The sequence below is a fragment of the Phyllostomus discolor genome, chromosome 2, assembly GCF_004126475.2.
Source record: "Phyllostomus discolor isolate MPI-MPIP mPhyDis1 chromosome 2, mPhyDis1.pri.v3, whole genome shotgun sequence".
Lineage (NCBI taxonomy): Eukaryota > Metazoa > Chordata > Mammalia > Chiroptera > Phyllostomidae > Phyllostomus > Phyllostomus discolor.
In genome coordinates, this window is record NC_040904.2 from 171,400,926 (window position 1) to 171,428,208 (window position 27,283).

General features: G+C 37.3%; 1 protein-coding gene across 1 annotated transcript in view; it reads left to right on the top strand.

The window, feature by feature from the left end:
• ADAMTS20 (ADAM metallopeptidase with thrombospondin type 1 motif 20) overlaps positions 1-27,283 on the top strand; it is a 177,939-nt gene that overhangs the window by 125,640 nt on the left and 25,016 nt on the right. Inside the window, exons 29-32 of the mRNA XM_028533415.2 lie at positions 12,531-12,698; positions 20,808-20,981; positions 21,057-21,227; positions 26,798-26,998. Of these exons, the coding sequence (XP_028389216.1) occupies positions 12,531-12,698; positions 20,808-20,981; positions 21,057-21,227; positions 26,798-26,998 (714 nt within the window). The remainder of the gene's footprint in view (positions 1-12,530; positions 12,699-20,807; positions 20,982-21,056; positions 21,228-26,797; positions 26,999-27,283) is intronic.

Genomic DNA, 27,283 nt, shown 5'->3' on the forward strand with positions numbered 1-27,283 from the left:
TTATCCCTCATACCCTTTCTTTAGGGTGACGATGAAAGTGGTTTCTTGTTTTCCCACTGAAGTTTTTCTTCAAAAGCTGATGAACCTCTGCAGCTCATTCTTATTTAAGAGTAAAGCACTAAAGAACTCATTGAAAACTCTGCATTTGGGTAGAGTTTAGTGACTGATGATTTTCCCTGTAATCAGTATTTTCAGTTCTTTTTTCTTAGCGAGGCAGTTTCTCAGAGAAGGGCCCCTAATGTCCTGCCTGTGAGGCAGGGTGGGCAGAGACCAGGGGTCAAGAGTTCAATGTGAGGGATTCCCTTTTTTTTTTTTTTTTTTTTTTTTTTGCCCCAGTATTCCCAACTCACTACCAAACAATTGCATTTCTCCAGGAAATAGGTCCCTAACCTGGCTAAAGAGAAGTGCAGCAGCTAGCACTGCTTGTGTCCCGGCGCGGAGCTTGTTAGGGGCTCTGCTGGTCCGGGTTTGCATGCTTCACATTGATCTTCTCCATTCCTTTTATCCTCTCTGCATCGTCTGACATTATTGAAACCTATTTTATTTACTTTTGCTTTGTGGATTGAAAAAAAACATGTGGAGAAGAAATAGACATACGGTCAGTCACTCGCTGTTTTTAATTGAAACTTCTGGGTTTTTTTAACTAGATAGCCATTCACCTTCTAGTCTACTTTCTCTACCTTACCTCCACTCTGGAAATAACTTGAAGCATGTCTGCTGTGTTTTTCTAGGGACACAGTTTTTTTTTACTGGGGCGGGGGAAACAGGGTCATACCAAAATTCCACCGGGGTGTTTACCTTCCTTCTCTCACCGCCGAATGAATGACTGCTCAGTGTATGAGTCTTGATGAGCCTCGTGTTCAAGTATTTAATAGATCCATGCCACAGGCTATATTTTCATTATCTATTATATATTTCCCCAGTATTTGGGGAAGGAATAAAAAAGACAAGGGATGGAGGTTTCATATGCATTTGGAAAGTTGAGTCAGGCACTGTTTTAGGTTGTCATATGTTACCTCCTTTAATCTCACACCTACACTGAGGTGCAGGCGTTATTACTGACACCGGTAGGATGAGAACACTGAGCATCAGCAAGGTGTTAAGCAGGTATAAATTCGCTCAGCTACTGAGGGCTGAGAGTCAAATGTAAATAGGATTCCAGATTCCATGCCCATTTTATTCTGCCCTCAATTCCTTAGCAGTAAAAACTGTAACACCCCACCTTAAATTTTAACAGATAATTTATTTTTATCTTAAGATAATTTAAAAATTAGCTTAAATCCACTGAAATACTAAATCAATCTCTAAAACACTCTTGTCTGGAAACTTGTATTGCATATTATAAATAGACATAAATGTGTAATGGGTGTTTTAATTTCAGCTCTGACTTTTCCTTTATCAAAACATTCATAGAGCACACTTTATATTTCTCTGAGAGTTCTCTGTGCATATTTCTTTTCAGACCTTTATAACCCTACTTAAAAGCAAACTTCTTGGCTTTATTTCTGTTAACTCCCACAGCTAGTACAAAAAACATTTGTAGAAACTTGAAATGGTAAATCCTGCCATTCTACTGGCACTTGATTTTAAGAATTTTGTAAATGTTACCATAGTTCAGTAGTGCCTTAAAAGTTAAAAAAAAATTAAAAAGGTGTGCTTTAGTTATTTTTCTGATCTCTTTGCCTTCTTATGGTCTGCCCACACTGAATAGATCTGTTTTGCTCCTCACAGGCAGGCAGACACTCATGATTCTGGTGTGGGCTCCCAGGGGGTAAGACAAGAGCAGGTTTTGCAGCCTGGAATGCGCCACTCTGTCTTACGAGTCCCGTGTGTTGCAATTTGTTTCATAAAGACATCCAGAAAAATTAAATTCACAACAATGGCCTCAAAAGCATAGTTAAAACTAGACACGATTTATATGATTCTCATATCGACAATAACATTCCTTCCTGTTACCACATAATTATAAAGATTTGTGTCAATGAGTCAATAAAAACTCCAAACAGGAATTCTTTAGATGAGTTCTACTTGCTAAAAAGACTTTACAGAGGAGTTTGAAATGTGCATTATCCCTTTGTGTATAAACTATATGATATTAGACAGAAAGGTAAAACAATAAATTACAAGTTTTAAACTTTTAGAAGTTTTCCTGAGTATTTCTTGCTACACATAGTGCTTAACATTTTGAATTCAAATCACATTTACTGTTGCTTGTAGTGAAATCAACTTGTGTTCAATACTGTTGGCAGGTTTGTGATTTTTTTTTAATAAAATCTTACTATTCAACAAACCTAATCCAATAATTGAGTGGTTATGCATTAACTGGGTGATTTTCACTCTGATTTTCTAATATTCATTTCTGTGTGGAAAATAATATAAGTGAAAATTTCTACATAAAGTACTTGCATGAGTTGTTGCAACCATCTTCCAGGTATTATATGTAAAAGTGAAAATAATTGCAAAACTTTTCAAAAGTCTTAACTTAGAAAATGTTAATTATAGTAAATTATCTTTAAATATAACCTCCAATTGAATAAACCATATTGCCCTGAATAGCTAAACACTTTAAATCTATTGCTGTGTGTAAATACATACATATATACACTCAAAAGTAAAATTTTAGAACATAAAATAGAAATTAATGTTATAGTCATTTGTAACAGGATATGAAAGTTTATAGGATATATTTGTGATTAAGCATATATTTCTTTGCTTTTAAGTTGGAACTCAACATTTTTGCAAATGTTTCTGACTTAAATTTTTAAAAAATATCTGATGGTGCAAAGTTTGCATATAATCAGACACAATGCAATAGAATGAAATATTTCAGTAGTAAATATTTTAAAAACCAAATGCTGCCCTGTTTTATTAAGCTGCATAGTCAAAGAATGTCTGTAACAGGTCAAAAGGAAATTCTCAAACTCCATTAACTATAAAACTCTAAGTATAATCTTTCAGGAAATAGTATGAATCGGGTCCCTGTTGATAGATTTAGTGTGTCACTCCTCAGCACGCATGTGCATTGAATTAAGGGAACAGTAGCAGCAGTATTCTACAGTTGATACTCTATTCTAAATATGCATATTTTGTCATTTTTTTTTAAACAGAAGGATACTTTATTCCAGCTATTTTACTGTATTCTAACTGCTTTAATAGTTTACTTTAATAATGGAGAAGCTTAACTTAAAAGAATGCTCCACCATTGCAGAGAATGCCCTTAATTACAAAGTAGTTGTATAGAACATACCTAAGGTTTCACTATAGTGAGGCTTTTCTCTTAGATATGTAGGTGTCATTAGCTTCCTGAAGATTTCAAAAACCATGTTGTTCCTAGGGTGTAGAAATAGCCTGTTTTAATTAAAGGATGTTATAGGCTTCTTAAAAATTAGAAAAAAAAAATAAAATGCATGTATACGATAGTGTTTTATTCCACAAAATATCTATCTTTGGTCTGTTTTGACCTGAAATTCTATTTCCCTATTTATTATGTCATTTCATCAACAAATCTTTTGTTTCGTAATAGTATTATAAAGACATTTAACATAACCACCAAAATGTCATTTTAAAAAGTCTTTAGCAAAATAGCTAGAAGTAGAATTTTCCCATTAAAAAGTTAAACTTTGCTACAGAAGCATAAAATTGCTCAGTTTTGAAAAAGATCAAAACAAATATATATAATACATGTTCCTATACTGAGAAATTCATCAGAACTTTTCTGAAGACTAAGGAATTTCCTTGAGACTAAGGAAAACATAACTAATCCTCTCAAGTTATTCCCAGAGAGGCACTCAATACCTAATGATGTTTTAGCTATTATCATATGTTTGTTTTTAAATCAAAACCATTCCATTTTATATATTGTAAATTGATGCTTCTTATTCAGTTGCATTTTTAAAAGATTTTAATTTTAGAGGGGAAGGGAGGGAGAAAGAAAGGGAGAGGAACAATGTGTGGTTGCCTCTCATGCACCCCCAGCTGAGGACCTGGCCCGCAATCATGGCATGTGCCCTGACTGGGAATTGAACTAGTGATCCTTTGGTTCACAGACTGGTGCAGAATCCACCGAGCCACACCAGCCAGGGCCAGTCGCATTTGTTTTGATGGAAATTATTGCTGCTTTGTAATGAGAGGGTTTAGATTTGCTCTGTGTAATAATTGCATTTCTGTGACTTGTTGCTCACAAAGCAAAAGCCATGTGAATTCTTTCATCTCTTTGCAATAGGTTTCCCATGGTTGTCTGAAGAAATTAGTGAGTATCTGTTGTACAATGAACAATCAGATAGATGGGACACCCAGCCACATGGCTGTGAGCTTTTACATTTTCAACAGTAACTCTGGACCTATGACATATGTCATATCTAGAAAGAGAAAATTTGCTTCTCTGCCTGTTTGATGACTTATTAGGGTTATGTTTTGAAAAAGCAATCAGAAAATTCCAAGTATTTTGAAAAGCAAAGTAAAGATGATTAATAATAATCCTTTATTTTTATTTGCTTTAGCATTTTCTTGTTAGTAATTTTTGGTTTAATAGCAACATCTTAATTTTAGAAAACTAAAATTAAGTCAAATGGCTGAGAGAAAAAAGTTATATTTGTGTCTAGTTAGAGTATTTAAGACGGGTGAAAAACTAAATGCCACAAATTTTAAGCATCCATAGAATTGTGACTAAGCAATATTGAATAAACTGTTTACAATAGCATTATCACATTTTGAAATATTCTGTTTAATTATTTTCCTTATCAGCAAATAAAGAATGTTAAAGGAGTTTATTTTTTGTTATAACTCTTAGTTCTGATTAATTGACCTTGAATAACTGACCTCTGCTCATTTCATTTTTAACTATTTTAAAATAGTTGGCATACAATATTGTATTAGTTTCAGGTGTGCAACATCATGATTAGGCAATTTTATACCTTACAAAGTGATCCCCACATTATGACTAGTACCCATCTGGCACCATACATAGTTATTATGATGTAACTGAATGCATTCTCTATGCCGTACTTTACATACATCCCTGTGACTTATTTTATGACTGAGTTTGTACTGCTTAATCCCCTTCACCTGTTTCACCCACTGTCCTACCAGCCTTCTATCTGACAATGATCAGTTTGTTCTGTTTCTCTTTTGTTTATTCATTTTGTTTTTTAGATTCCATATATAAGTGAACTCATATATTTAACTTTCTCTGACTTAATTCACCTAGTATAATACCCTCTAGGTCCATTTATGTTGTCAAAAATGGTGAAATTTCATTCTTTTTTATGGTTGAATAACCTTCTGTTGTGCATACCACATTTTCTTTGTCCACTCATCTGGTGATGGGCATTTAGGTTGCTTTCATATTTTGGCAATTGTAAATAATGCTGCAGTGAACATAAGGGTGCATATACCTTTTCTAACTAGTGGTTTGGATTTCTGTAGATGAATGCTCAGCAGTGGAATTCCTGGGTCATATGGTAGTTCTATTTTTAATTTTTTGAGGTCATTTTATACTGTTTTCCATAGTGGTGGCACCAGTGTACAGTCTCAAAACAGGACACAAGGGTTCCCTCTTTCAACATCCTCACCAGCACTTGTTCTTAGTCTTTTTATAATACCCATTCTGACAAGTGTGAGGTGATACCTCATTGTGGTTCTGATTTGCATTTCTCTGGTGTTTAGTGATGTTAAGCATCTTATGTCTTCTTTGGAGAAATATCTATTCAGTTTGTCAGTCTATTTTTATGTTTTATTTTTGTTTTATCCTCTCCTGAGGACTATTTTATTTATTGCTTTTAGAGGAATGGGAAGGGAGAGAGAGAATCATCAATGTGAGAGAGAAGCATTGATTGGTTGCCTCCCATACATGTCAGACCTGGACCAGGGATCAAAGGTGAAACCTAAGTTTGTGCCCTGACCAGGAATTGAACCCATAACCATTCCATTATGGAACAAAGCTCCAACCAACTGAGCCATTTAGCCTGGGCTGTTGGCCTATTTTTTAATTACACTGTTAGATGTTGAGTTGTGTGAGTACTTTATGGTTTTTTTAGTTGTAGACTTTTTTATTGTTTAATTACAATTGTCCCCATTTTCCTCCCATTACTCTCCCCAGCCCTACCAATGTCCCCACTTCCCACATTCAATACTCTCCCCACACCTCCTCCCTGTTGTCTTTGTCTATGGGTCCTTTATACTTGTTCCTTGACAACCCTTCCCCTTCTTTCCCCATTATTCCCCTCACCCCTCCCCTCTAGTCACTGTCAGTTCTTTATTTCAATGTCTCTGGTTGTATCTTGCTTGCTCCTTTGTTTTGTTGATTAGGTTCCACTTATAGGTGAGATTGTATTGTATTTGTCTTTCGCCCCCTGGCTTATTTCACTTGGCATAATGCTTTCCAGTTCCACCTATGCTGTAGCAAAGGGTAGTAGCTCTTTTGAAATACCATATACTTTCTTTCTTCTGCAAAGTAGACTGTTGTGTAAATGTACCACAATTTTTTGATCCACTCATTTACTGATGGGCACTTAAGCTGTTTCCAGCACTTGGCTACTATAAATTGTGCTGAAAAAAACATTGGTTCTTGGCATAGGTTGCATAGGTTCTTTTGAATTGGTGTTTGCATGACTCTTTATGTATAGTTTTAATGCAAATAAGTACTGAAATAATTAATAAATATTAATAGAAGAATAAACTCTTTTGGATACTACAACTAACTGTAAACCTAGTTTTTCCCACCCCTGTATTTTGGATTATTGCTCCTTATTGTATATATCATTTGCCAATATCGTGTATCAGTAGGTTTCCTTTTTGTTTAGTAAATGGTTTTCTTCACATTGCAAAAGCTTTTAGTTTGATGTAGTCCCTCATTTGTTTCTTTTTACTTTGTTGTATTTACCCTACAGGCATATCCAAAAAATATTTCTAAGACAAATGTCAAATAGTTTATAACCAATGTTTTCTTCTACTACTTTAACAGTTCTGTTTTACATTTAAGTCTTTAATCCATTTTGAGTTTATATTTATGTATGTTGTAAGAAAGTGGGCTAGTTTCTTTTTTGTCTTTTTTGCATTATCTGTTTAGTTTTCCAAACACGATTTATTGAAGAGACTGCCTTTACCCAATTGCTTCTTCTTACCTCTTTTGCCATATATTAAGTGACCATATAAGCATGGACTTATTTCTGTGCACTCTATTTTATTCTATTGATCTATGTCCATACTGTTTTGATTATAATAGCTTGTAGTGTAGTTTGAAATCAGGGAGTGTTATACCTCCAACTTTGTTCTTTCTCGAGATTGCTTTGGCTATTCAAGGTCTTTTGTTGTTCCATATAAATTTAGGATTATTTGTTCTAGTTTTGTGAAAAATGTCATTTATATTTTGATAGAGATTGCATCAAACCTATATATTAATTGGCATATTTTTCCCATCCTTGAGCATAATATATCTTCCCAATTATTTCTGTCCTTTTCAATTTCTGTCACAGTTTTCCAGATAACAGTTTTCATTTCTTTAGTTAAATTTATTCCTGGGTATATTATTCTTTTTGATGTAATATAAGTGGGATCATTTTCTTAATTTCTCTTGTCATTAATGATCATTTGTCATTATTGTATAAATGCAACAGGTTTCTGAATATTCATTTGTATCCTATAACTTTACTGAATTCATTAGTTATAATATTTTTTGGGGGGGGGGGAATCTTTAGGGTTTCCTATATAGAGTATTATGTCATCTGCAAATAGGGACAGTTTTACTTCTTTCTTTACAATTTGGGTGTCTTTTATTTTCTCATCCAATTGCTATTCCTAGAACTTTCAATACTATGTTCAATGGAATGGGGAGAGCGGGCATCCTTGTCTTTTGAGTTTTCTGAGTTTGGCCACTCTGTTTTTAAAAGTCCCTTGTTATCTTTACATGATGTAGATACTAAATATTTACATGATGTAGATATTTTGCCGATATTACATATGCAAAATGGAGGTTCCGTGAGGTTAATATAAGTTACCTGTGGGTGTCTGGCTTGTAAGGCCTATGAAGGCTGCTTATGCCTGACTAAGGCATAGTGAAGTAATTGCTTTTCAGGGCCATTACATTGCTTATTAGGGTCCATGCCAATTCTCTTGGTGTGGTGCCCACCACTTCCAGAGAACAGAAAGTCAGATAGGCATAATAGTTTATAAAAGCCCCACCCCCCAACACACACATACAATGTTTTCTGGAACTGAAGATAAATTTTATTTCCTTATTCTGTTTAGCAATTTAAGTTTCCAGAGTTAACCAAGTGTACCACAAATTAAGTCTATTCAATCACTCTTATGTAGTATTCTTACATGCAACAAAGCAGTATATCACATCTCAAATATGAGAAGTAATCTTATTCTGTAATTATGTACAACTAAATTTTAAAATAAGAATAGACTTGTTCCAAAGGTAATCATATATCAGAGTGGACTCATCAATCTCACCTCTCAGGGTGGTATTGAACGCATCAGCCACACTGAATGGCTGGAGGATCTGTTACAGTTTCAGGGCTTGCACATTCTGTTTCAACTGCCCTGTTTGCCTTAAATAGACATTTGTATTCACCTAATTCCTGGGAATGGCTAATTTAGGTTACTCGTATTTACTGTTGCCATTTCTGGAGTGTATATCCACTGTTCCATAGCAGTCATACAAAAAAAAAAAAAATCTAAGAATTTAAGACTATGTCAACTAAGGATGATAGAGGTGATTTTTTTTAAGAAAAATTCTTTTCACAAGACTGCTGTTAATAAAACCTCAATAGAGTAGGCTGATATCAGGGATATAAAATAGAGGGGAAACAAGATTGCTGGTGTACCAGAGAAAAGAACTGACATGTTGGATATTCTTATCAAATAGGCTCTTTGTGGAATCTTTAAGATTTATTTTCTTTTAGAAGGGAAGGGAGGGAGAAAGAGAAGGAGAGATACATCAATGTGTGATTGCCTCTCATGCACCCCTACTGTGGACCTGGCCTGCTACCCAGGCATGTGCCCTGATTGGAATCGAACTGGCAACCCCTTGGTTCGCAGGCTGGCAGTCAATCCAACTGAGCCACACCAGCCAGAGCTTTTTGTAAAATCTTCTTTTAAAAGATTTTATTAATTTCTTTTTAGAAAGAGAAGGGAGGGAGAGAGAGAGACATCCATGTGCGGTTGCTGGGGGCCGTGGCCTGCAACCCAGGCATTTGCCCTGGCTGGGAATCGAACCTGCGACACTTTGGTTCTCAGCCCACGCTCAATCCACTGAGCTACGCCAGCCAGGGCTGCTTTTTGTAAAATCTTTACAACTCAGAATGTGTTGTGGTTTGAGAGAAGTAGGTTAGCATTTTACTATTTTTACTCTAATATTGCTTCATTTCAACTAATACATAATTCTTTCATGTTCTTTTTCACTTAAATCCCTACATGGATTTAATTAGCCATGATAAAATAATCTTATTTTTCTTCAGGTCTTGAAGAAAGAGAGCTCTATTTTAGAAGGGGGATGAAGGCATAATTTATGTCATAATACTTTGATTTTGTATTTTTTGTCTCTTTCCTAGAGGCACTTGAGTTTATTAACCAATAAATATATTTCAGGAATTTAGTGTTTTAATAAATTATTTTATAGTTTACTAAAGACAAATAAGAATTGTTTATACTGAGGATAAACATTAATTAATCAGCTGATATTTATTGTATGTGCCACTGTGTGGGTGATCTCAAAGGTCCTTGACCTCTAGAAGGCTGGGTAGATAAAGCATGTGACAAAAGTAGAACATGATGAAGTGCTAAAAACAGAGTGAACCTCAGAAGAGTTCAGAGAAATGAAAGATTGATAAGTGTTTACCCTAGAAATGCAGTTGACTGAGAGCTTTAAGGGTAAGTAAGATTTAGAAAGCACCAGGGGAAGTGATTCATGGAGGTACAAGGAAGCAATATGAGTAAGGCACTGTTGTTGAGTGAATATGTCACATTAAACAGAAGTGATTATATTATGCCTAACTAGAGCAAAGGTCACATGTTGAAAAGTCACAGAAAGCAAGGTTGGAAAGGTATGTTGACTGAAATTAGGTGGATCAAGAAATCAAGGAAGAGAGCCATTGTCAGTTCTTGAGGGGGAAAAAGCAGTATGTTTAAAATTATGTTTAATAGCTTAATTACAGATTAGAATAATGAAGAGAAAGAACCAGAGATGGCCTCTAGTTAGAATATACAGTTTTGTGAAGAATAATCTCAACTTTGATAGTGTATTACAATGTCCAAGTTTATAGTCCATTCACAGATACTTCTTACAGAGAAAATACACTGCTAAATTCTACAGAATTTTTAATGTCTCCTTTTATGATACTATATAGTTTTGTAATGAATTGGTTATTGTTATTGAAAGTTTACTGCATACTTACTGATTCTTGGATTCTTGGCACCATTAAAAGGACTCATATTTTTATAAAACAGAGACACATGAGCAATGTCTAAAAAAGATATATTGAAATATAAAAAACCATCCATTTTTGCATATCAACAAACCTACTTCTTCAAGGCTGAGTTTAAATGTCATTTTCTCCTTTACTATTTATGAAATAGCCCAGAGAGAAATGACTAGTTTTCATAAATTTGTCATGAATTTGTCAGTTCCATTATTATTTATTATTTTAATGTTCTTTAGTGCCTTATAGCATTTTTTTTCTGATCTTCATTGGGCTTAATATTTAAGATACACTTTGGCATTGCTTGTTTAATAGATGGTATATGTCATTCAGATTACAAGCACTTTAAGGAAAAATCAAGTGCAAAAGCAAGAAGTGTTAAAAGCATCTGTACCTTTTGGTGTATTGTAGAAAATATTCATAATGAATAAAATAACATTTCTCCATTTTCACAAGTACTACTACATTGCTATAATGAATGTTCAAAAATATTTTTAAAATGGGTTAACAGGGAGAGTAATGAATTTTATTTTGTTGAAATGGTCACCAGTTAAAAGTTACAAAAAAATACACCTTGAGAGAAAAACATTCTCATATATGTGAATATGAATGTATAATCCCTGACAGTATATGTTCGGTACTTGGTGATATGTGATATTTTTGGCATAAAATATGTTACACTCTTTGAAAAATAAACAGTAAAGAAACAGGCAGGGCAGAGGCCAGCAGAGCGCCCACTAGTGGGTGGGTCTGAAAAGACAGCAGCAGCAGGGAAGGACGTGCACCAACCACGCAGTGAAGGAAGACCTGGCGAGACTTTCACAGAATCAAGTCTGTTAAGTGGACTCTAAAGGCTGTTTGTATTAACGGGAGGGGAAGAGAACATCCCGGATATATAACAAGTCTTACTAATCAAGACACCAATTTAAATCAACTGCCTACACAAATGGGATTTAGTACAGCAGATAATATGAAAAGCTAAATTATTCCCAAATTTTTAGCAAAGTAATCTAATAATGTGCATTAGTCTAACAGTCTTTGAAAATCTACATAAAACGCATAATATATTACCTAATGTTCTCAGAACTCATATCTGTTTCTAAATGAAACCACATGTGAACGGCTGTCTCAGAGTTCTGAGAGAACGTGTTTGGAATCCGTGTCGTCTTCGCCTGACTTTTCCCGGGCACATAGATCATGCACACAGTTGTCCATGTCGTCTCGGAGAAGATGTGGAGGGAAACCATAGAAGAGGAAGCTTATACTTCCTGAGGGTGCACCGTGTGGGGTAGATTTAGACATTTCATATTCTTTATCTGATGTAAATCTTCATAATAAACCTGCAATGTTGGTGTTGTTATCTCCATTTTATAAGTGAAACCAAGGCTTGGACAGGTGATGAAATGCACCTAAGTGACCGCAGCTCATAAGCGGCGGAGCTGGTGTTCAACACGAGTCCTGTATCCTCGCGTCGCACTGGCCTCACTCATGATGTGGCAACCCGCTGAGAGTGAATTCAAATCACTGTTTTACCTCTATCTTTACAGAGATTGTAATTATTATTATTTTTTTTTTACTAAATACATTGGACAGTTAACGGTACAGAGATACATCTTCCAGATGGATGCAAAAAAAAAACAACCCAAGCTGAATTTCACTTTAAAAAACTTGTGCTTTCAGCTTTCTCAGTCACCGCTTCCTGCACAGAGAGATTGCTACATTTTTTTAACATCCCATACCTACTTTGCAGTGTGAAAAATAGAAGAGGTGGTGACTATACAAAGCTGAAAGCAAGTTTTGCTGGATTATGTGTGATAAGAGGAGTTAACTTCAGGTGGTCTGTAACCTTAAAAGCTCTAAAAGCATTTGTGTGCCAGAAAAGTGCGTGGTATATCATAGACAGTATTTTTCAGTAGAATGAATGGATACCTTATGATAGCAACATCAATCCAGAGCAGATTGGCAACTGTTAAATTCTCTCTAATTAGAAATACCAAAGTATATCTTAATGAACATATCAAAGCAATGTTTCAATTGCTTCATTTTACACATGTAGATAAATTTAAATTAAGATAATATGAGTCAAGTGCATTAATATTTGTTTTCTAGTGTTCAGCTTCTTGTGGTAAAGGTTTAAAGTATCGTGAGGTGCTTTGTATTGACCAAGTTCAAGGGAAATTAGAAGAAAAATTTTGCAGTCATCTACGGAAGCCTCGAACTCACAAAGCTTGTAGATCTGTCAGATGCCCTTCATGGAAAGCCAACAGATGGAAAGAGGTATGTGATGTATTTTATAATTATATATATATATATGTATTTTGCATTGAAAAATATCTTAATTCACTTTCTGTGCTTTCAGTAACCTTGAATGTTTTATTTCACTAAAATATGCTTTATTCTGTTCTGTTATACATTTCTGCACTAATCTCTAAATTAATTCTGTACAATGTTAAAATTTATGCTAACTTTGTAGTTAACCAACTAGTCATTTAATATCTGTGGCTGTAAAGAAATTCTGCTACTTAATACTAGGGGTGCTACTGATGATCATCCTATTGTTCCAGGTATTCTAACAGTAAAATACACGTGATGATGTGTTTAGTAACTGCTTTGTTTCCACACCAGAGTTTTGGATTTGAGCTAATGTTACATCTTGGTAAAGGGACTGTTAAATTCCAGAAGGAATTTTAGTTGGAAACTGAATGTTAGGTGTCAGAACTAGCTGCACAGCCCTCACTAAGGCTAGAATGCACACACACTTGAAAAAACTCAGCCATGATGAAGCTGATCTCTAAGTGAAGTCCAGGCTGAGAACTCAGCTTATGAAAGAAGGGCGATCGATGGCTGCCCCAGCATACTCCAGGCAGTAAGCTTGAAAATCCACATTAGGGGAGGCATCCCTTTCAACATGGTTGTCAAGCAAAGACCAGCTTGGGAAATTTGAAAGAGTTGAGGGCATGAATGAAGTCAGAAACATTAGGTGGAAGAACTTTCCGAGGCCTGATTTCATTGGGGTTGGGCTCTCAACTTGGCCTTGTGGCAGCTCTCAGGAGGACCTAGGGTGCTTACCCGTGTCTTAAAGGGCCTCACCCAGCAAAGGGAAAAAGAAACCTATTTTCTGCTGATGGAATTTCCTTGTCTCTCTCTGCTGTTAGAACTGTGTTTACTAGAAAAATAAGGGCTCAGACAAGAGAAAAAGTGGGGCTCCCCTAGACTTCTAAGTCATCACCATTTCCTCTGTGGGTTCAGAGCCTGGGTGCAGGGTGCTGGCTTTGGAGTGTCATGGGGTCAGTGTGCTATTGTCATTGAATAAAAAAGCCCCCAAATTCAGCGAGCACCCCAGACTCCTTTGTAAGAGAGGTGGCCTCTGTCAGTGTTAAGTTACTGAGAGTGGGGGATAACAGTTGGCTGAAAAGGAGGGGCAAACACATCTGCCCACAAAACATGTATTCTTGAGCATTTGCTTCTGCATTTAACTTGAGTAAAGTAACACCACTTTTCATGGTTTAGCAGAGATCATGACTTAAAAGATCTCCTGTTAACCTGTTGTATTTAGTGAATGCCACTACTACCTACCAAGCTGTTCAAGGAAGCCCTGCTGAGCCAGCCTGTCTCCTTTTCCCCGACCCCACAACGAGTTGCTCAACAGCTCCCTACAACCACCTCTGTCCAGTTCATCATCATCCATCCCCAGGTGCACAGAGGCCTCCTTACACATATATCTTTGCCATTATTTACTTGCACACAGTGTGAGCTCCAGAGGACTTGAACATGACTGTGTCACTTGTATCTTCGATGACTTACCATTGCCTTCAGGGGGGTGAGTCTAAAACCTAACCCATGCTTATCTCGTCAGCATTATCCTGGGCCAGCAAACCTTAGAAATAACGGGTATCCTGCTCTCTAAGCACTTAGCTAAGTATCTAGCTTAGTATTTCCTACTCTGAATATTGTGATTTAGTTTCAAAAAAAAAAAAAAAGACTTGCCACCTAATATTCATTGGTTGTATTTTTCATATTACACTTTTGCTTAAAATGAGGTTTGCCTGACTTTATCTGGACCAAGATGTGGCAGAGCGATGGCAAACAGGCTGTCCCCAGAGGGCGGAGCAGTCTTAAGGCACTGGACCCACCCACCCTGTGGCAGACACCTCCGAATCCTGACATGGGGCAGGAGCTGCGGGGGCTGGGGGTGGAAGTGAGGGACACTTGGCACCTTTGCCCCCAGCATTCCTGCTCATGCCCAGCCTTCTGCTGCTGCTGTGCAGCTGCTGCAGCTGCTATTCAGGAGGGACCCTTTCTGAAGCTTGACCTCCAGCCCCGTGACAGGGAGTCAGTTGTCAGTGCAGCAAACTGGCCTTGGCTTACCGACAAGTATGAAATGCTATAGATGCACTAAAGGAACGGAGTTCAGGGGTTTCTAAGATACAGATTTGAATATTCAAAGGCTATAAAAACACAGATGCCTTTGTACAGAGTCAGCTTTCTTCTCTTTGAATTGGTTTTCCTTGTCACAGAAATTAGCTTCATACGCCCACACAGTCCCCCAATCTCTGCCAGAAACAAATGACCACTTGTGAAGTCGTTGGCTTTTGATTTATTCTATAAAAAGCACCCACTTGAAGTTAATTAACAATTGCAGGCTGTCATTGCACTGCATATAATAATACATTCATAGAAGCGTAATTTCAGAGGCAGTTAGGAGATAATCACTGGTTGTTGAATACTTTGTCCCAACTACATAAATTGTAACATTGCTTTAATACACTCACTCACTATAAAATAACTTTATTTCATTTCTATTTTACATAATGGAAAAGCTCCTTTGGTAGATTGTGACCACAGAGGTGCTCAAATGAGTTTCGAAGTAACACTTTCCACGTGGTACTTGGTATCATGTCTTTTTTTAATGAAAGGGCTTAGGAATGCATTTTAATGGCTGCTGCTAAACAGGAACCAGTGTTGTCCTCTGGGTTCACATGTAGACCTTTAGAGGCAAATTAAATGCTAGAATTATTTATTTTAAAAGCATCCCTTCCTTTCTGGAACTAAAAAGGTCATTTTTTCCTACTTAACTTTGCCTATTTTGGAATGCCACCTTCACCTGCAAATTCAAGTTTTAAAGGCCAGAATGCTGCTAGATTCTTCACTGTCTCATGTTTCATCTACTTAATTCAGTGCAATCCAATGAAATTTTTATGTTTAAAAAAAAAAGTCCAGAATTCTCACCTTCCCTTGATCATGGCAAACCTGTGCACAAATTATAAAGATACTAAAAATCTCAGCGACTACCGGAAGAACACCCTGCTAGATCTAGAACCCATGGCATCAGCCACTTCCTTGGCTTCCCTTCTCCGAGGCCTGTCATTTTCTTTCCTGCACTTTAAGACCAAAGCTAGAAACAAAGGTGGTACGAGTTCCAAAATCTCACAAATCTACTAGCCAGTGCCCCCTTTCCCAAAGCCTCTAGTTTGAAAAAGAAAGAAAGAAACTAGATGCTAAATGCTAGCATGTTTAAGTGGTTTTATATTTTGGTAATTTCATATTTTCTGTATTTCCAAAAATACATAAACCTATATTTTTCAAAAATTTCTAATGTGTCCATCTATATTAAGTTCCCACAGCCCCTGACCAAGAACCCAGAACCTTTCCGTGGTTCACACCAGTGCAGACAGGTGGGGAGCCCTGGGGTGGGGAGGAAGCCTGTTCGCTTGGGGGCTGGGTGAACTACGCTTCTTCATCTTTTCTAGCTTATGCCAGCAGGTCTGTTTTTGCAGTTCTATGCTACCTGTTAACTCTCTTTATCATCTTTCTTATACTTAAGATGGCCTTCCTCTGAGTACTCTGAGATGACTAACACTTTTTGGGTTGAGGCATGCATCAAGAACTTTGCGAGGCAGAAATAAGTGCCTCTCTCGAAGAACAGTGAAAAATGGGAATAGGAATGGAGCAGGAAGGAAGAGCCACTTCCTGACACTGTGTGAGAGGCTTCTGTATTCCTCACAGCTGTAGGCATTATTGCACTCATTATGCAGATGAGGAAACTACAGCTTAAGAGCTTGTGCAGGTGCCAAGCCAGAAGTGGTAGGACACAGGCATTGAAACACAGGTCTATTTGAACTTTCCTTACTATAGTTGCTGTCAGAATTATTTCATTATCGTCATTGCACATAGCTCATTACTTCCTTAGCAACACACTGCCCCTTTCAGAAGGGCACCCGAAGTCAACAACTGTAGCTGTTATTGCACCACATACAATAACGCATTCAACAGAAATGTAACTTGTTCATTGTACTGAATTCAGTGCACACTTATTTGTTAAAAAAGTCTGTTGCACAAATATAACATATATATAGGTGGCTGTTAAAGGACCTGGGGAAATGAGTGTTTAGTTGATTACATACGAAATATGATGTGGCTGTGCAAGTCACTGGCAACGTATTAGACTACATTAGCAGGTGAGTAGCACTCAAATTTTTGGCACCAATAATCTTGGTCAGAGTTTTGGAGCAGTACCTATTCTGGGACCCACATTATAAGAAAAGTCTTAACAAATTACCAAATCACCAGAGAGGCACAGTTAAATGGTGACAACTGTTCTGGGTCAGTTCTGTTGACGTCTATTGCATGTAGGAAGAGCCCTGATTATTTGTGTCTTAACTCAAACAAATGTATTGTCTGGGAGCTGGATGGCTGCTGGTTTCCAGTTTGATTCAGCAGCTCCACAGTGTAAGGGGGAGGAGTTGGCGTGTCTGGGTTCTGCTGGGCAGCTCCTAATGGAGCTGGTCATAAAATAGCTGTCACACTCCCAGGCCTCACCTTTATACTTTCTCATGTGAAAGTAAATATATATTTTTTCTAGGTTGGTAAGGAGGAAAGATTCTGGATGGTAGGCACAAGTTTAAGGCATATTTCAGCTCAATATAAGAAAGTGCTTGCTGACTTTAGAATGATCCAAAAATGGAACAACTTTCATGATATCATGCACAAACGGAGACTGAGGTTATACAAGTATGATGGGTTACATGGCCCTTTATTCACTATTAATACAAAAGGGATTTCAGAATTGGAGAGAATTCGGGATTAGACATTCCTAAACTCTTTTCTAACTCAAAATTCTCTACTGCTATATTAATATACTGCTACATTATTGATTCACTTGAAATAAGCCATAGTTACAAATAAGCAACTATAATAAAATCAAAACCTTACTCCAGTAATAATTATAAATAATGAATCAAGAGAGGAGATGCCACTATTTACATTCTATTGATTTATTATTTTTAAATTTTTTAATTGATTTTAAAGAGAAAGGAAGTTGGGAGTAGGGAGAGAAGGAGACAGACATTGATGTGAGAGAGAGAAACATCAACTGGTTGCCTCCCACACTTACCCCAGCCACGGATGGAACCTGCAACCTAGGCACGTGCCCTGACTAGGAATCAAACCAACAACTGTGTGTTTCATGGAGGAGTGCTCCAACCAACTGAGCCATGCAGCCAGGGCACTACTTATATTTGAAATAATTGTTTATTTAATAGCAGAGTGAGTCAGCTTTGATGAAACTATTTTTGCAATGCAGGTTCTAACATTTCTTTCTCTCTCCTATATTTCTAATATAGCTAAATTGACTGTAGTAACTATGGATTGGCTAAAATTCACCTTCTCCACTTCCACTGTCAAGTCTTTCAAGTGCCAGTCTTTGCAGTGGTATAGTACACTTATGTACATACAGGATATTTGGCTGATTTTTCCTATCTGAATTGAATTATACAGTGTTGGTGACTTAGTGCATTCCCATCAATTATTTGTTATACTTGTAACTCTAGCCTCCCACAGACTGCTTATAAACGTGTAGTACTATAAAGCTGTTAAGTAAGGATGCATATTTTGGAATGAGATGTGCCTTGGGAAGTTCTTCTAGCGGGTCACTGGACTTAAGAGTGGGTGATCGTCTCTTCCCAGCATGCCGGTAGGAGCAATGGCTGTGCAAGGGCAATACGTTCTGCTTTGGAAATGTTGGATTTCAAACACCTTTGACATATCCATGTAGAAAACACATGAGCATTCTGGTAAATACATGAAAAATTCTTCTAAATACGTGAAAATGTAAATGTAGAACTCAGAATTATGATAGGACTGGAGCGAACTGACTTAGAAATAGGTGCACAGAAGAAATTGCTCAGCGAGCTCACAGAGTGTGCAAAGAGAAACAAGTTATAAATGGAACCCTGAAATATGCTGACGTTTCAAGGCTGAACAGAGAAAACAGAGTCAGTTAGGAACTTGGAGAAGGTGCAATCTCAGAAGAGGAGAGAGCTCTGGAACCACAGGGATTTGATTCCCAGGAGCCAGAAAGGCTCTACAGGAGGTGGTCAGTGGTGCCAAATGTGCCGGTGGGATTAAGAAAAGACCTGAAAAGTTTTTATTGGATTTGGCAATTAGGGTTATCGATGAGATCAGACTAAGAAATATTTCATTTACATTATAAACTATCTGTTCATATCTAAAATTGCATCCATTCACTCTCTCACACTCTTGTCTCTAAAAAAACTAAAAAAAAAACAAATGTTACTTGTTTGTCCAGGCAGTAGTCCATTCTGTTTGCTCTCAGGGAAGGGGCCCCAGTAGCGTCACCCATGGTCTCGGCTCCACACGCACAGTGTGATTGAAGCGGCAGTAAGCCAGCGTGGTTCATCAAATTGTAGAAAATTGTATTGTCTGATATAATGTCTCACTAAGTTGTGTTTTGTGAGGTTTTCTCCCCCCGAAGTTTAGAGCCAGAAGTTTTCCAAATGTAATTTATATTTCTGAAATTATACCCGTAAAATGTTTGCAGGACACTTATTTTGTAGGTTAAACATTTTCACAAGAGGTTCAGATGAGCTAAACGACATACAGATATCTTCTTCTACTTAATATTGTGCCCTGCACAAAGCATACATAATGTTATTGTTGACATGTTAAGGAGCAGCATGTTTTATTTATGTATGTATATATGTATGTATTTGTGAAAACATTCAATGGGTTGGCACAAAGCAACTGTTCAAACATAAAATGATTATAAGCTAGGCACATATGCATGATGTTCTTTGTAGGTTAAATAGAAGTTATCTTTGGAGTCCGTTTCTGCTTATCCACACAATAGAAAACAATTTTAATGTGCCTTTAGAATAAAAATGCTGCAACCATCTTCAAAAGGAATTTGAGTCTTCTAGGTGAACTAAATTCTTAGCTTTTGTGGGACTTTCAGGGTAAAACCATATTCTGCCGATAAATATTTACTGTTGTGGAAAAAGAAATGACTTACTCTGGAACTCAGCAAAGAACCTGATTTTTACCCTTATCATTTCACAGTTGGCAACAGTGATGAGTCCCCCAAATATCACTCGATGTGACTTTCAATCCCTTCTGGAATAAGAGGGAGCATTTAAAAAAAACTCACAAATTAAACATATCACTGGATGTTCTCCACACTTTGTTAATATTGGCATCACACCTTGGGTGTGGTCAAGCTCTGCTGCTGTATGAACCGGCATTCTAGCACTGAGAGAGCCCTGAGGGGTTGCCCAGTTCTCCCCACACCCCTCTGGGAGCAGCCCAGGGAGAGCCCACAGTCTGGACTCAGATGCAACTGAGCTTCAGCCTGCTTCCCCACTAACTAGAGGTAGCAGCTCAGGCAAGTGACTTCACATCTCTGCGTCTCAGGTCTTCATCCCCGGCACCTCCACTGTAGAGCTGTTGCCGGGACTGGGAAGTGTTCTACGAGATTTCACAAAAACACAAAATCTTCACGGTCCAGATAAGAAAAATGAGAGCTGGAGAGGTTACGTTTGTCTCAGTTTATGTTTACACAACCAGTTTCTCAAAACTTGTCCATTGAAATGTAATCATGAACCAACAAATGAGCAAATAATTGGATTCCCAAATGGTAGTAGGTACTGCGGGTATGAAGATGAACATAATCTTAGAAATTATTATTTCTTTGAGAGAGATTATGCACATGGTTTAAGGATTTAAGTGGTATTTAAAAACAATGTGCCATAGCTTTTGTTGTGTGGCTTTATAGATATTATGTACATCTAAGTCAGAAGACAGTGTTGCTAATCGGCTGGAGTGCCTGGTATAATGCATCATATAACCTGCCATAGTTTCTAGAAGACCTGAATAGGTTTTTCAAAATAAAATTGATTTGTATATTTGTATAGATGCATCACACCAGACAATCTTGAAAGTAATTACTGCATGTATTTTCTATCCAATGCATAACATATCTCAAGCTATGTTTAAACAAAACAAGAAATTATGCCATGAAACTCTTTTGCTATTTTTACATGGTTGGATATTTGTTAGCGAATTGTTTAAATCACTTGGGCTTCTTTGCAGTGCTCCGTGACCTGTGGCCCTGGGGTTCAGCAGAGGGACGTGTACTGCCGGCTGAGAGGCGCTGGCCCGGTGGCTGAGGAGATGTGTGACCGGTCCACCCGGCCTTCTTTTCAGAGGCAGTGCTGGCACCAGGACTGCACACAGTACCAGTGGGTGGCAGGAGCGTGGTCGGATGTGAGTATCCACAAGTAAACTTTCAAAGACACTGCATAAAGGCACGTGCTACTCATTCTGTCATTGCATTTCTAGTGTTCAACATCATGTAAGAAGAGAGAGACACATCGGCAAGTGCAGTGCACTGACGCACAAAACATTCAAGTGAATGAAAGCTTCTGTGATCCTTCCACCAGACCTCTTTCAATCAAAAAGTGCCAGAACCTTCCCTGCAAGTATATCGTGGTAACTGGGGACTCATCTCAGGTAAGGCAAAGAAAGGAAGTGGAGAATTTTTGCTTCCGGGGGGCGGGGGGGGGGGGGAACACCCAAATGTCTGCATCTAAAATTTGATGCAGTAGGAACTGAGTAAATTTGATAATGAGGGTAGATAACAGTGTGCATATTAATCTAAGGAATAAAATCACTGGCAGTTGGAGGGTGCAGATAGAATAACAGCAATGTGGATGTCAAACAGTGCGGGTCTAAAGTGTCGGTCAGTGCCAACTGGGAAATCAGCTACTGGGAACAGTTTGGCCAACTGGCTCTGCGGAGTTGCCTGCTTTTTCAGAACAGCTATATTGAGGGGTGACTGACAAACAGTAAGCTTCACAAATTTAACGTGTACAGCTTGAGAAGTTTTGATGTATGGATACACTCATAGAGCCATTACCATAAATAAGAGCGTCTCTATCATCCCTCTAAATTTTCTTATATTCCTTTGTATTCCTCCCTCCGCTTCTTTTCTCCTTCCCCCATCTCACAGGTAACCTAATCTGTTTATTTTAGTGGTGTGTTACTATGTTAATTTACATTCTTTTTTAGATAAATGGAATCATACAGTATATGCTATTTTTGTCTGATGTCTCATAAGGATTTTGAGATTTAGTCAACTTTTATGTATCAATAACTTATTTATTATTAAATATTTCACTTATGCATATCTTTAAGTCCACGAATCTTTTCTTCTGTGATGTCTGATTTGCCATTATTCTACATCCAGTCTATTTTTCACCTCAGGTGTGTAATCTTCATCTTTAGAAATCTGAAGACACTTTTTAAAAAAATTTTATTGTTGTTCAAGTACAGTTGTCTGCATTTACCCTCTCCACTCCCCCCCAAAGCCTCCACCTCCCTCCCCTGATTCCATCCCCACTTGGCTTTGCCCATGAGTCCTTTATAGTTGTTCCTGAAACCCTCCCCCTCTTTCCCCCCATTATCCCCTCCCACCTCCCCTCTGGTTACTGTCAGTTTGTTCTTCATTTTAATGTCTCTGGTTATATTTTGTTTGCTTGTTTGTTTCATTGATTAGGTTCCCCTTAAAGGTGAGATCATGTGGTATTGTCTTTTACTGCCTGGCTTATTTCATTTAGGATAATGCTCTCCAGACACTTTTTTGTATTTTCCATGTCTCTATTAACTTTTTTAAAAAAGACTTTATTTATCTAGTTTTAGGGAGAGGGGAAAGGAGGGAGAAAAAGAGGGAGAGAAACATCAATATATGGTTGCCTCTCATGTGCCACCTACTGGGAACTTGGCCCACAACCCAGGCATGTGCCCTGACTGGGAAAAGAACTGGTGATTCTTTGGTTCACAGGCTGGCACACAATCCACTGAGACACACCCATCAGGGTTTAACTTTTTGAACATACTGAGTTACTAATAACTTTTTAATGTCCTTCTCTGCTAATTTGAACATCCGTGTGTGCACTTACAACTAGGGAATTTTAGTATATTCACAAGTTTGTACATCACCACCATCATCTCATGCTAGAACATTTTATCACACCCAAAAGAAACTTCATACCCATTAGTAATCACTCCACATTTTCTTCTTCCTCAACCCCAGATAACCATTTTTTTGCCTCTATGGATTTGCCTGTTCTGGACATTTCATATAAATGGAATCATATAATATGTGACCTTTTGTATCTGGCGTCTTTCACTTAACATGATATTCTTAAGGTTCCTCCTTAGTACAGCATATATAATTCACTGCTTTTATGAATGAATAATATTTCATTGTAGGTACGGCTATGATACAGCAGCTCATTTATTCAGCAGTTGAGAGACATTTGGGTTTGCTTACTTTTTGACTACAATGACTAATGCTGTTAAGAACATCTGTGTACAAGTATTTGTACAGCTATATGTTTTCAATTCTTGAGCTTACAGATAGGAGTAGAATTCCTGAATATTATGATAATTCTACTGTTAATTTTTGAAGGAAATTCCAAACTGTTTTCCATAATTGCTGCATCATTTTGCATTGTCACTAGAAATGTGTAACGATTCTGTGTTCTCCATATCCTCACCAACACTTGTTATAGTCTGTCATTTTGAATATATCCATCCAAGTGGTTATGAATGGTGTCACATTGCCTGTCTGAATCTCATTTCTCTACTGATAATGTTGAGCATCTTTTTATGCTTTTTAGCTATTTGCATTATCTTCTTTGGAGAAATATGTATTCAAATTCTTTACCTGTTTTTAAATTGGGTGATTCTTCTTTTTATGGTCGAGCTATAATTCTTTATAGATTTTGGGGTCCCAAGTTTTATTAGTTATATGATTTGCAAGTATTTTCTCTCATTCTGTGGGTTGCCCTTCACTTTCTTTATAGTGTTTTTAGATGCACAAACTTTCTCAATTTTGATGAAGTCAAATTTACCTATTGTTTTCTTGCTTGTACTGTAGGTATTATATCTAAGAAACTATTGACTATCCAAGGTCACAATTTACACCTGTATTTTATTCTAAGAATTTTATAATTTTAGCTCTTACATTTAGGTCTTTGAAACACCTCAAATAGATTTGTTGGGTATGATGTGAGGTGGGATCCACCTTAATCCTTCTCATGTGGCTTCCCCGTTGTCGCAGCTTGATGTGTGGAGAAGACTGCTATTTCCCCATTGAATTATCTTGGCTTCCTTGTCAAAAGCTATTGGTCATAAATGTATTTCTGAATTCAGTTCCTCCCCAGATCTACGTGTCTATCCTTATGTCAGGTCCACAGACTTGGTTACTGTAGTTTTACAGTAAGTTTGAAATCAGTAAGTGTGATGGAACCAACTTTTCTTTTTCTTTTTTCAAGAGTATTTGGTCATTCTGTGTCCCCTACATTTCCTCATGAATTTTAGTATCAACTTGTCACCTTCTGTGGCAAAGCCAGCTGGGATTTTGTTAGAGATTGAACTGAATCCTGATAAACTGGAGGAACATTGCCATGCTAACAGGTCTTCCAGTCCACGAACATGTATTGTCTTTCCATTTATTTAGGTCTTATTAATATGTTTTGTAATTTTACGTGTACAAGTGAATTTCTAATTCTTTTGCTAAAGTTGTTCCTAAACATTAAATTTTATGCTTCTGTACCCCTAGTTGTACCCCTAATTTCATTTCCGATTGTCCATTGCTAATGCATAGAAATAGAATTGATTTTTGTAAGTTGAACACATATGTTAGCTATAGTTTTTATTGGAGATTCCCTTTACCAGTACCCTTCTATTCCTGTTTTTCTTAGTGTTTATATCATGAAATGTGTTGTATTTTGTCAAATGGTTTTTCTTCAGTTCTTGAGATTCTTATGTGGGTTTTGTCTATAAGATGTGTTCCATTAATTTTCATATTTTTAAATATCACATTCCTATGTTAAACCTCACTTGGTCCTGGTGTATAATCCTTTTTATATGTTATTAGACATTTTTACTAGTATTCTGTTGAGGATTTTTGCATCTACATTCATAAGAGATATTGTTTGGAGTTTTCTTATGATGCCTGTGTCTGGTTTTGGTATGAGGGAAATACTGGCCTCATCAGATGAATTAAGAAGTGTTCCTTACTCTTCTTTTCTCTGGAAGAGTTTTGGAAAAGTTGGTGCTCATTCTTTAAACATTTGGTGGACCTCACCAGTGAAGCCTCCAGTCCTGGGATTTTCACTGTGTGAAATATTTTGATTATTAATTCAATCTCTTTATTTTCTTATCAGTTTATTCAGATTTTTCCTCCTTGCCAGGGTTTATTGTTGTTGTTTGTTACTGTTTGCTTGTTGAGTAACTTTCCCAAACTCACTGTAAAGTCTGTGTCCTTTGCACATGTAATTGCTGAAGTCTCTGCTTGATTAGTTTAGTTTTCAATGATTGATTGGACAGTGATTCCCTTAGACTCTGGAACCAATAATCTCCCGCTTTTGCCAGGGACTTCTGTGTGCCTGTGCAGGCACCTTTAACACTCAGGCAGGCAGCTGACAACTCTTAACTTTGAGATCCTGCTTCTACGGAGCCTTGACAGCCACCAGAGGTGGGAGTGCAGGCCCTTTTCAGATGCTTCCTGAACATGTGTCCAGCCCTGTGCGTGTCCATGACCCTCTAGAGTCCTAGGAATATGTTGAAAGTTTTCAAAGCCCATATGAACATCTCATTATCCAGCTTTTCCTTTCGAATTTCTTTTGGCTAACCTATTGTTTATGCCAACTGTGATCTCTGCAAAGTTAAACAATGGCCTTTAATTCAACAATTCAGCAACTATCCCTGGAGGGAAAAGTCTTTTAGCACTGGGTAAGCTTCAGTTAAATAAGGAGAGCCTTGCAAGTGGGTTCTTATAGAAAACCACCAAACAATTCAAATAATAAGCCTCTGTAATGGAATCTTTGAAAGACAGCCAACCCTGTCCTGCCCCTTGGTTCCACCATGTTTGTAGGGCTATTGATTTTCAAGGCTGCTGTGGAGCTGGAGAGTGGAGTACGGGGATGGGGCAAGTTAAAACCTCACAGAGCTCCCTCTTCTGAGACTTATTGAATAAATGCTTCCTGAATTGCTGCAAGCCTTTGGTTTACTTCCAGAGTTCTGAAAAAGTTAATTCTGATAAATTTTGCCAGTTTTTTCATGGTTTTATGAAGGAGGGAATTCTCGGAGACCTGTCCTCTGCCATTTTTACTCACCCCTCTGGTCTGTTTCAGTAGATGAATTTTCTTCTCGTGGTAGGCTTTTCTTGCTTCTTTGTATGCCAGTTAACTTTCTATTGCATGCCAGACATGACTTTTACCTTTTTTGGCTACTGGATATTTTTTATCCCTATTTATGTATTTTGATCCTCATTCTTGAATGTAGTTATCTGTAGGGAGACAGTTTGATCCTTTCTTGTCTTACTCTTAAACTTCGTTACCCCAGGCTACTGCATTGTTTGTTTAGTCTAGGGTTAATCTATCCCCCTCTGCTGTGTCAAGACCCTTCTGAGTGTTCTATATATTGTAGAATACAGGCATATAAGATTTGCCAGTCTGTGAGTACCAGATAAGGTAATTTCTGTGTCTTTTGATTGGTTCATTTCTCAGTCTCAGTTGGTGTCCTCACATGCATGTACATACTAGTCAGTCTGCTGTTCCCTAATAAATGTCCTTTATTTTAGATAATAACCCTCACATATGTTTTATTTCCCCAAAGCTGTGCCTGTTTGAGACATAAATTTTCACTCAGTTAAGATAGTTTTAGTAGTATAATGCAAATAAAAAATGAAACAAAAAAACACAGGTAGTACAAATAGTTAATTTAGCCTGGATAATGGATCCCTTCCATTTATTGGTACAGCCCTGAGAAAGTTACCAAATATCCCTTAACCTTTGTTTACTTATCTATAAATGAAGCTAATGAATAGTATTATTGTGGGGAAAACAATGCATAATGTGTATATATTTATATTTATGTGTATATATATTTATATGTGTACACATTTACATGTGCATGTATGCACATACATGTGTACATATATAAATATATATATAAAGGTGAATATTAGGCCCTGGTTATTAAGGATATCGTCTCCCTCTTATGTTTTTCAGTGTTCCAGTAACTGTGGCTTTAGTTACCCACGAAGGATTACATATTGCATTAGAATTCGATCTAATGAGATAGATAAGCTCCATCAGCTTTGGCCTATAGACTATCCAGAATGCCCTGTGCTGCCTTCGCCTCAGGTTTACAGATGCAATTTTAGCAGCTGTTTGCACATGGCTACTTGGAAAGTTGGAAAATGGAGCAAGGTCAGTATGTAATTATGAGTTGAAAACCTTCTGAATGAGACTTTCTAAGTGTGGGTTGCCTGTGTGGCTGCATGGCTAACTAGATCCCAGAATTATTTCATATTGCTGTTGTCTAAAAATCACATTATCAGTTAATTGTGCAAATACTTTCTCTCTTTTTCTATGCTTACTATAACCTACTTATAGCTATTGCTCAGAGAGCCTCACAGAGTGGTTTGCATTTTGAGCAGTTACTTAAATACTTAGTGGTTAAGTGAAGAAGTAAATAAATCTAATCTGTGAGTA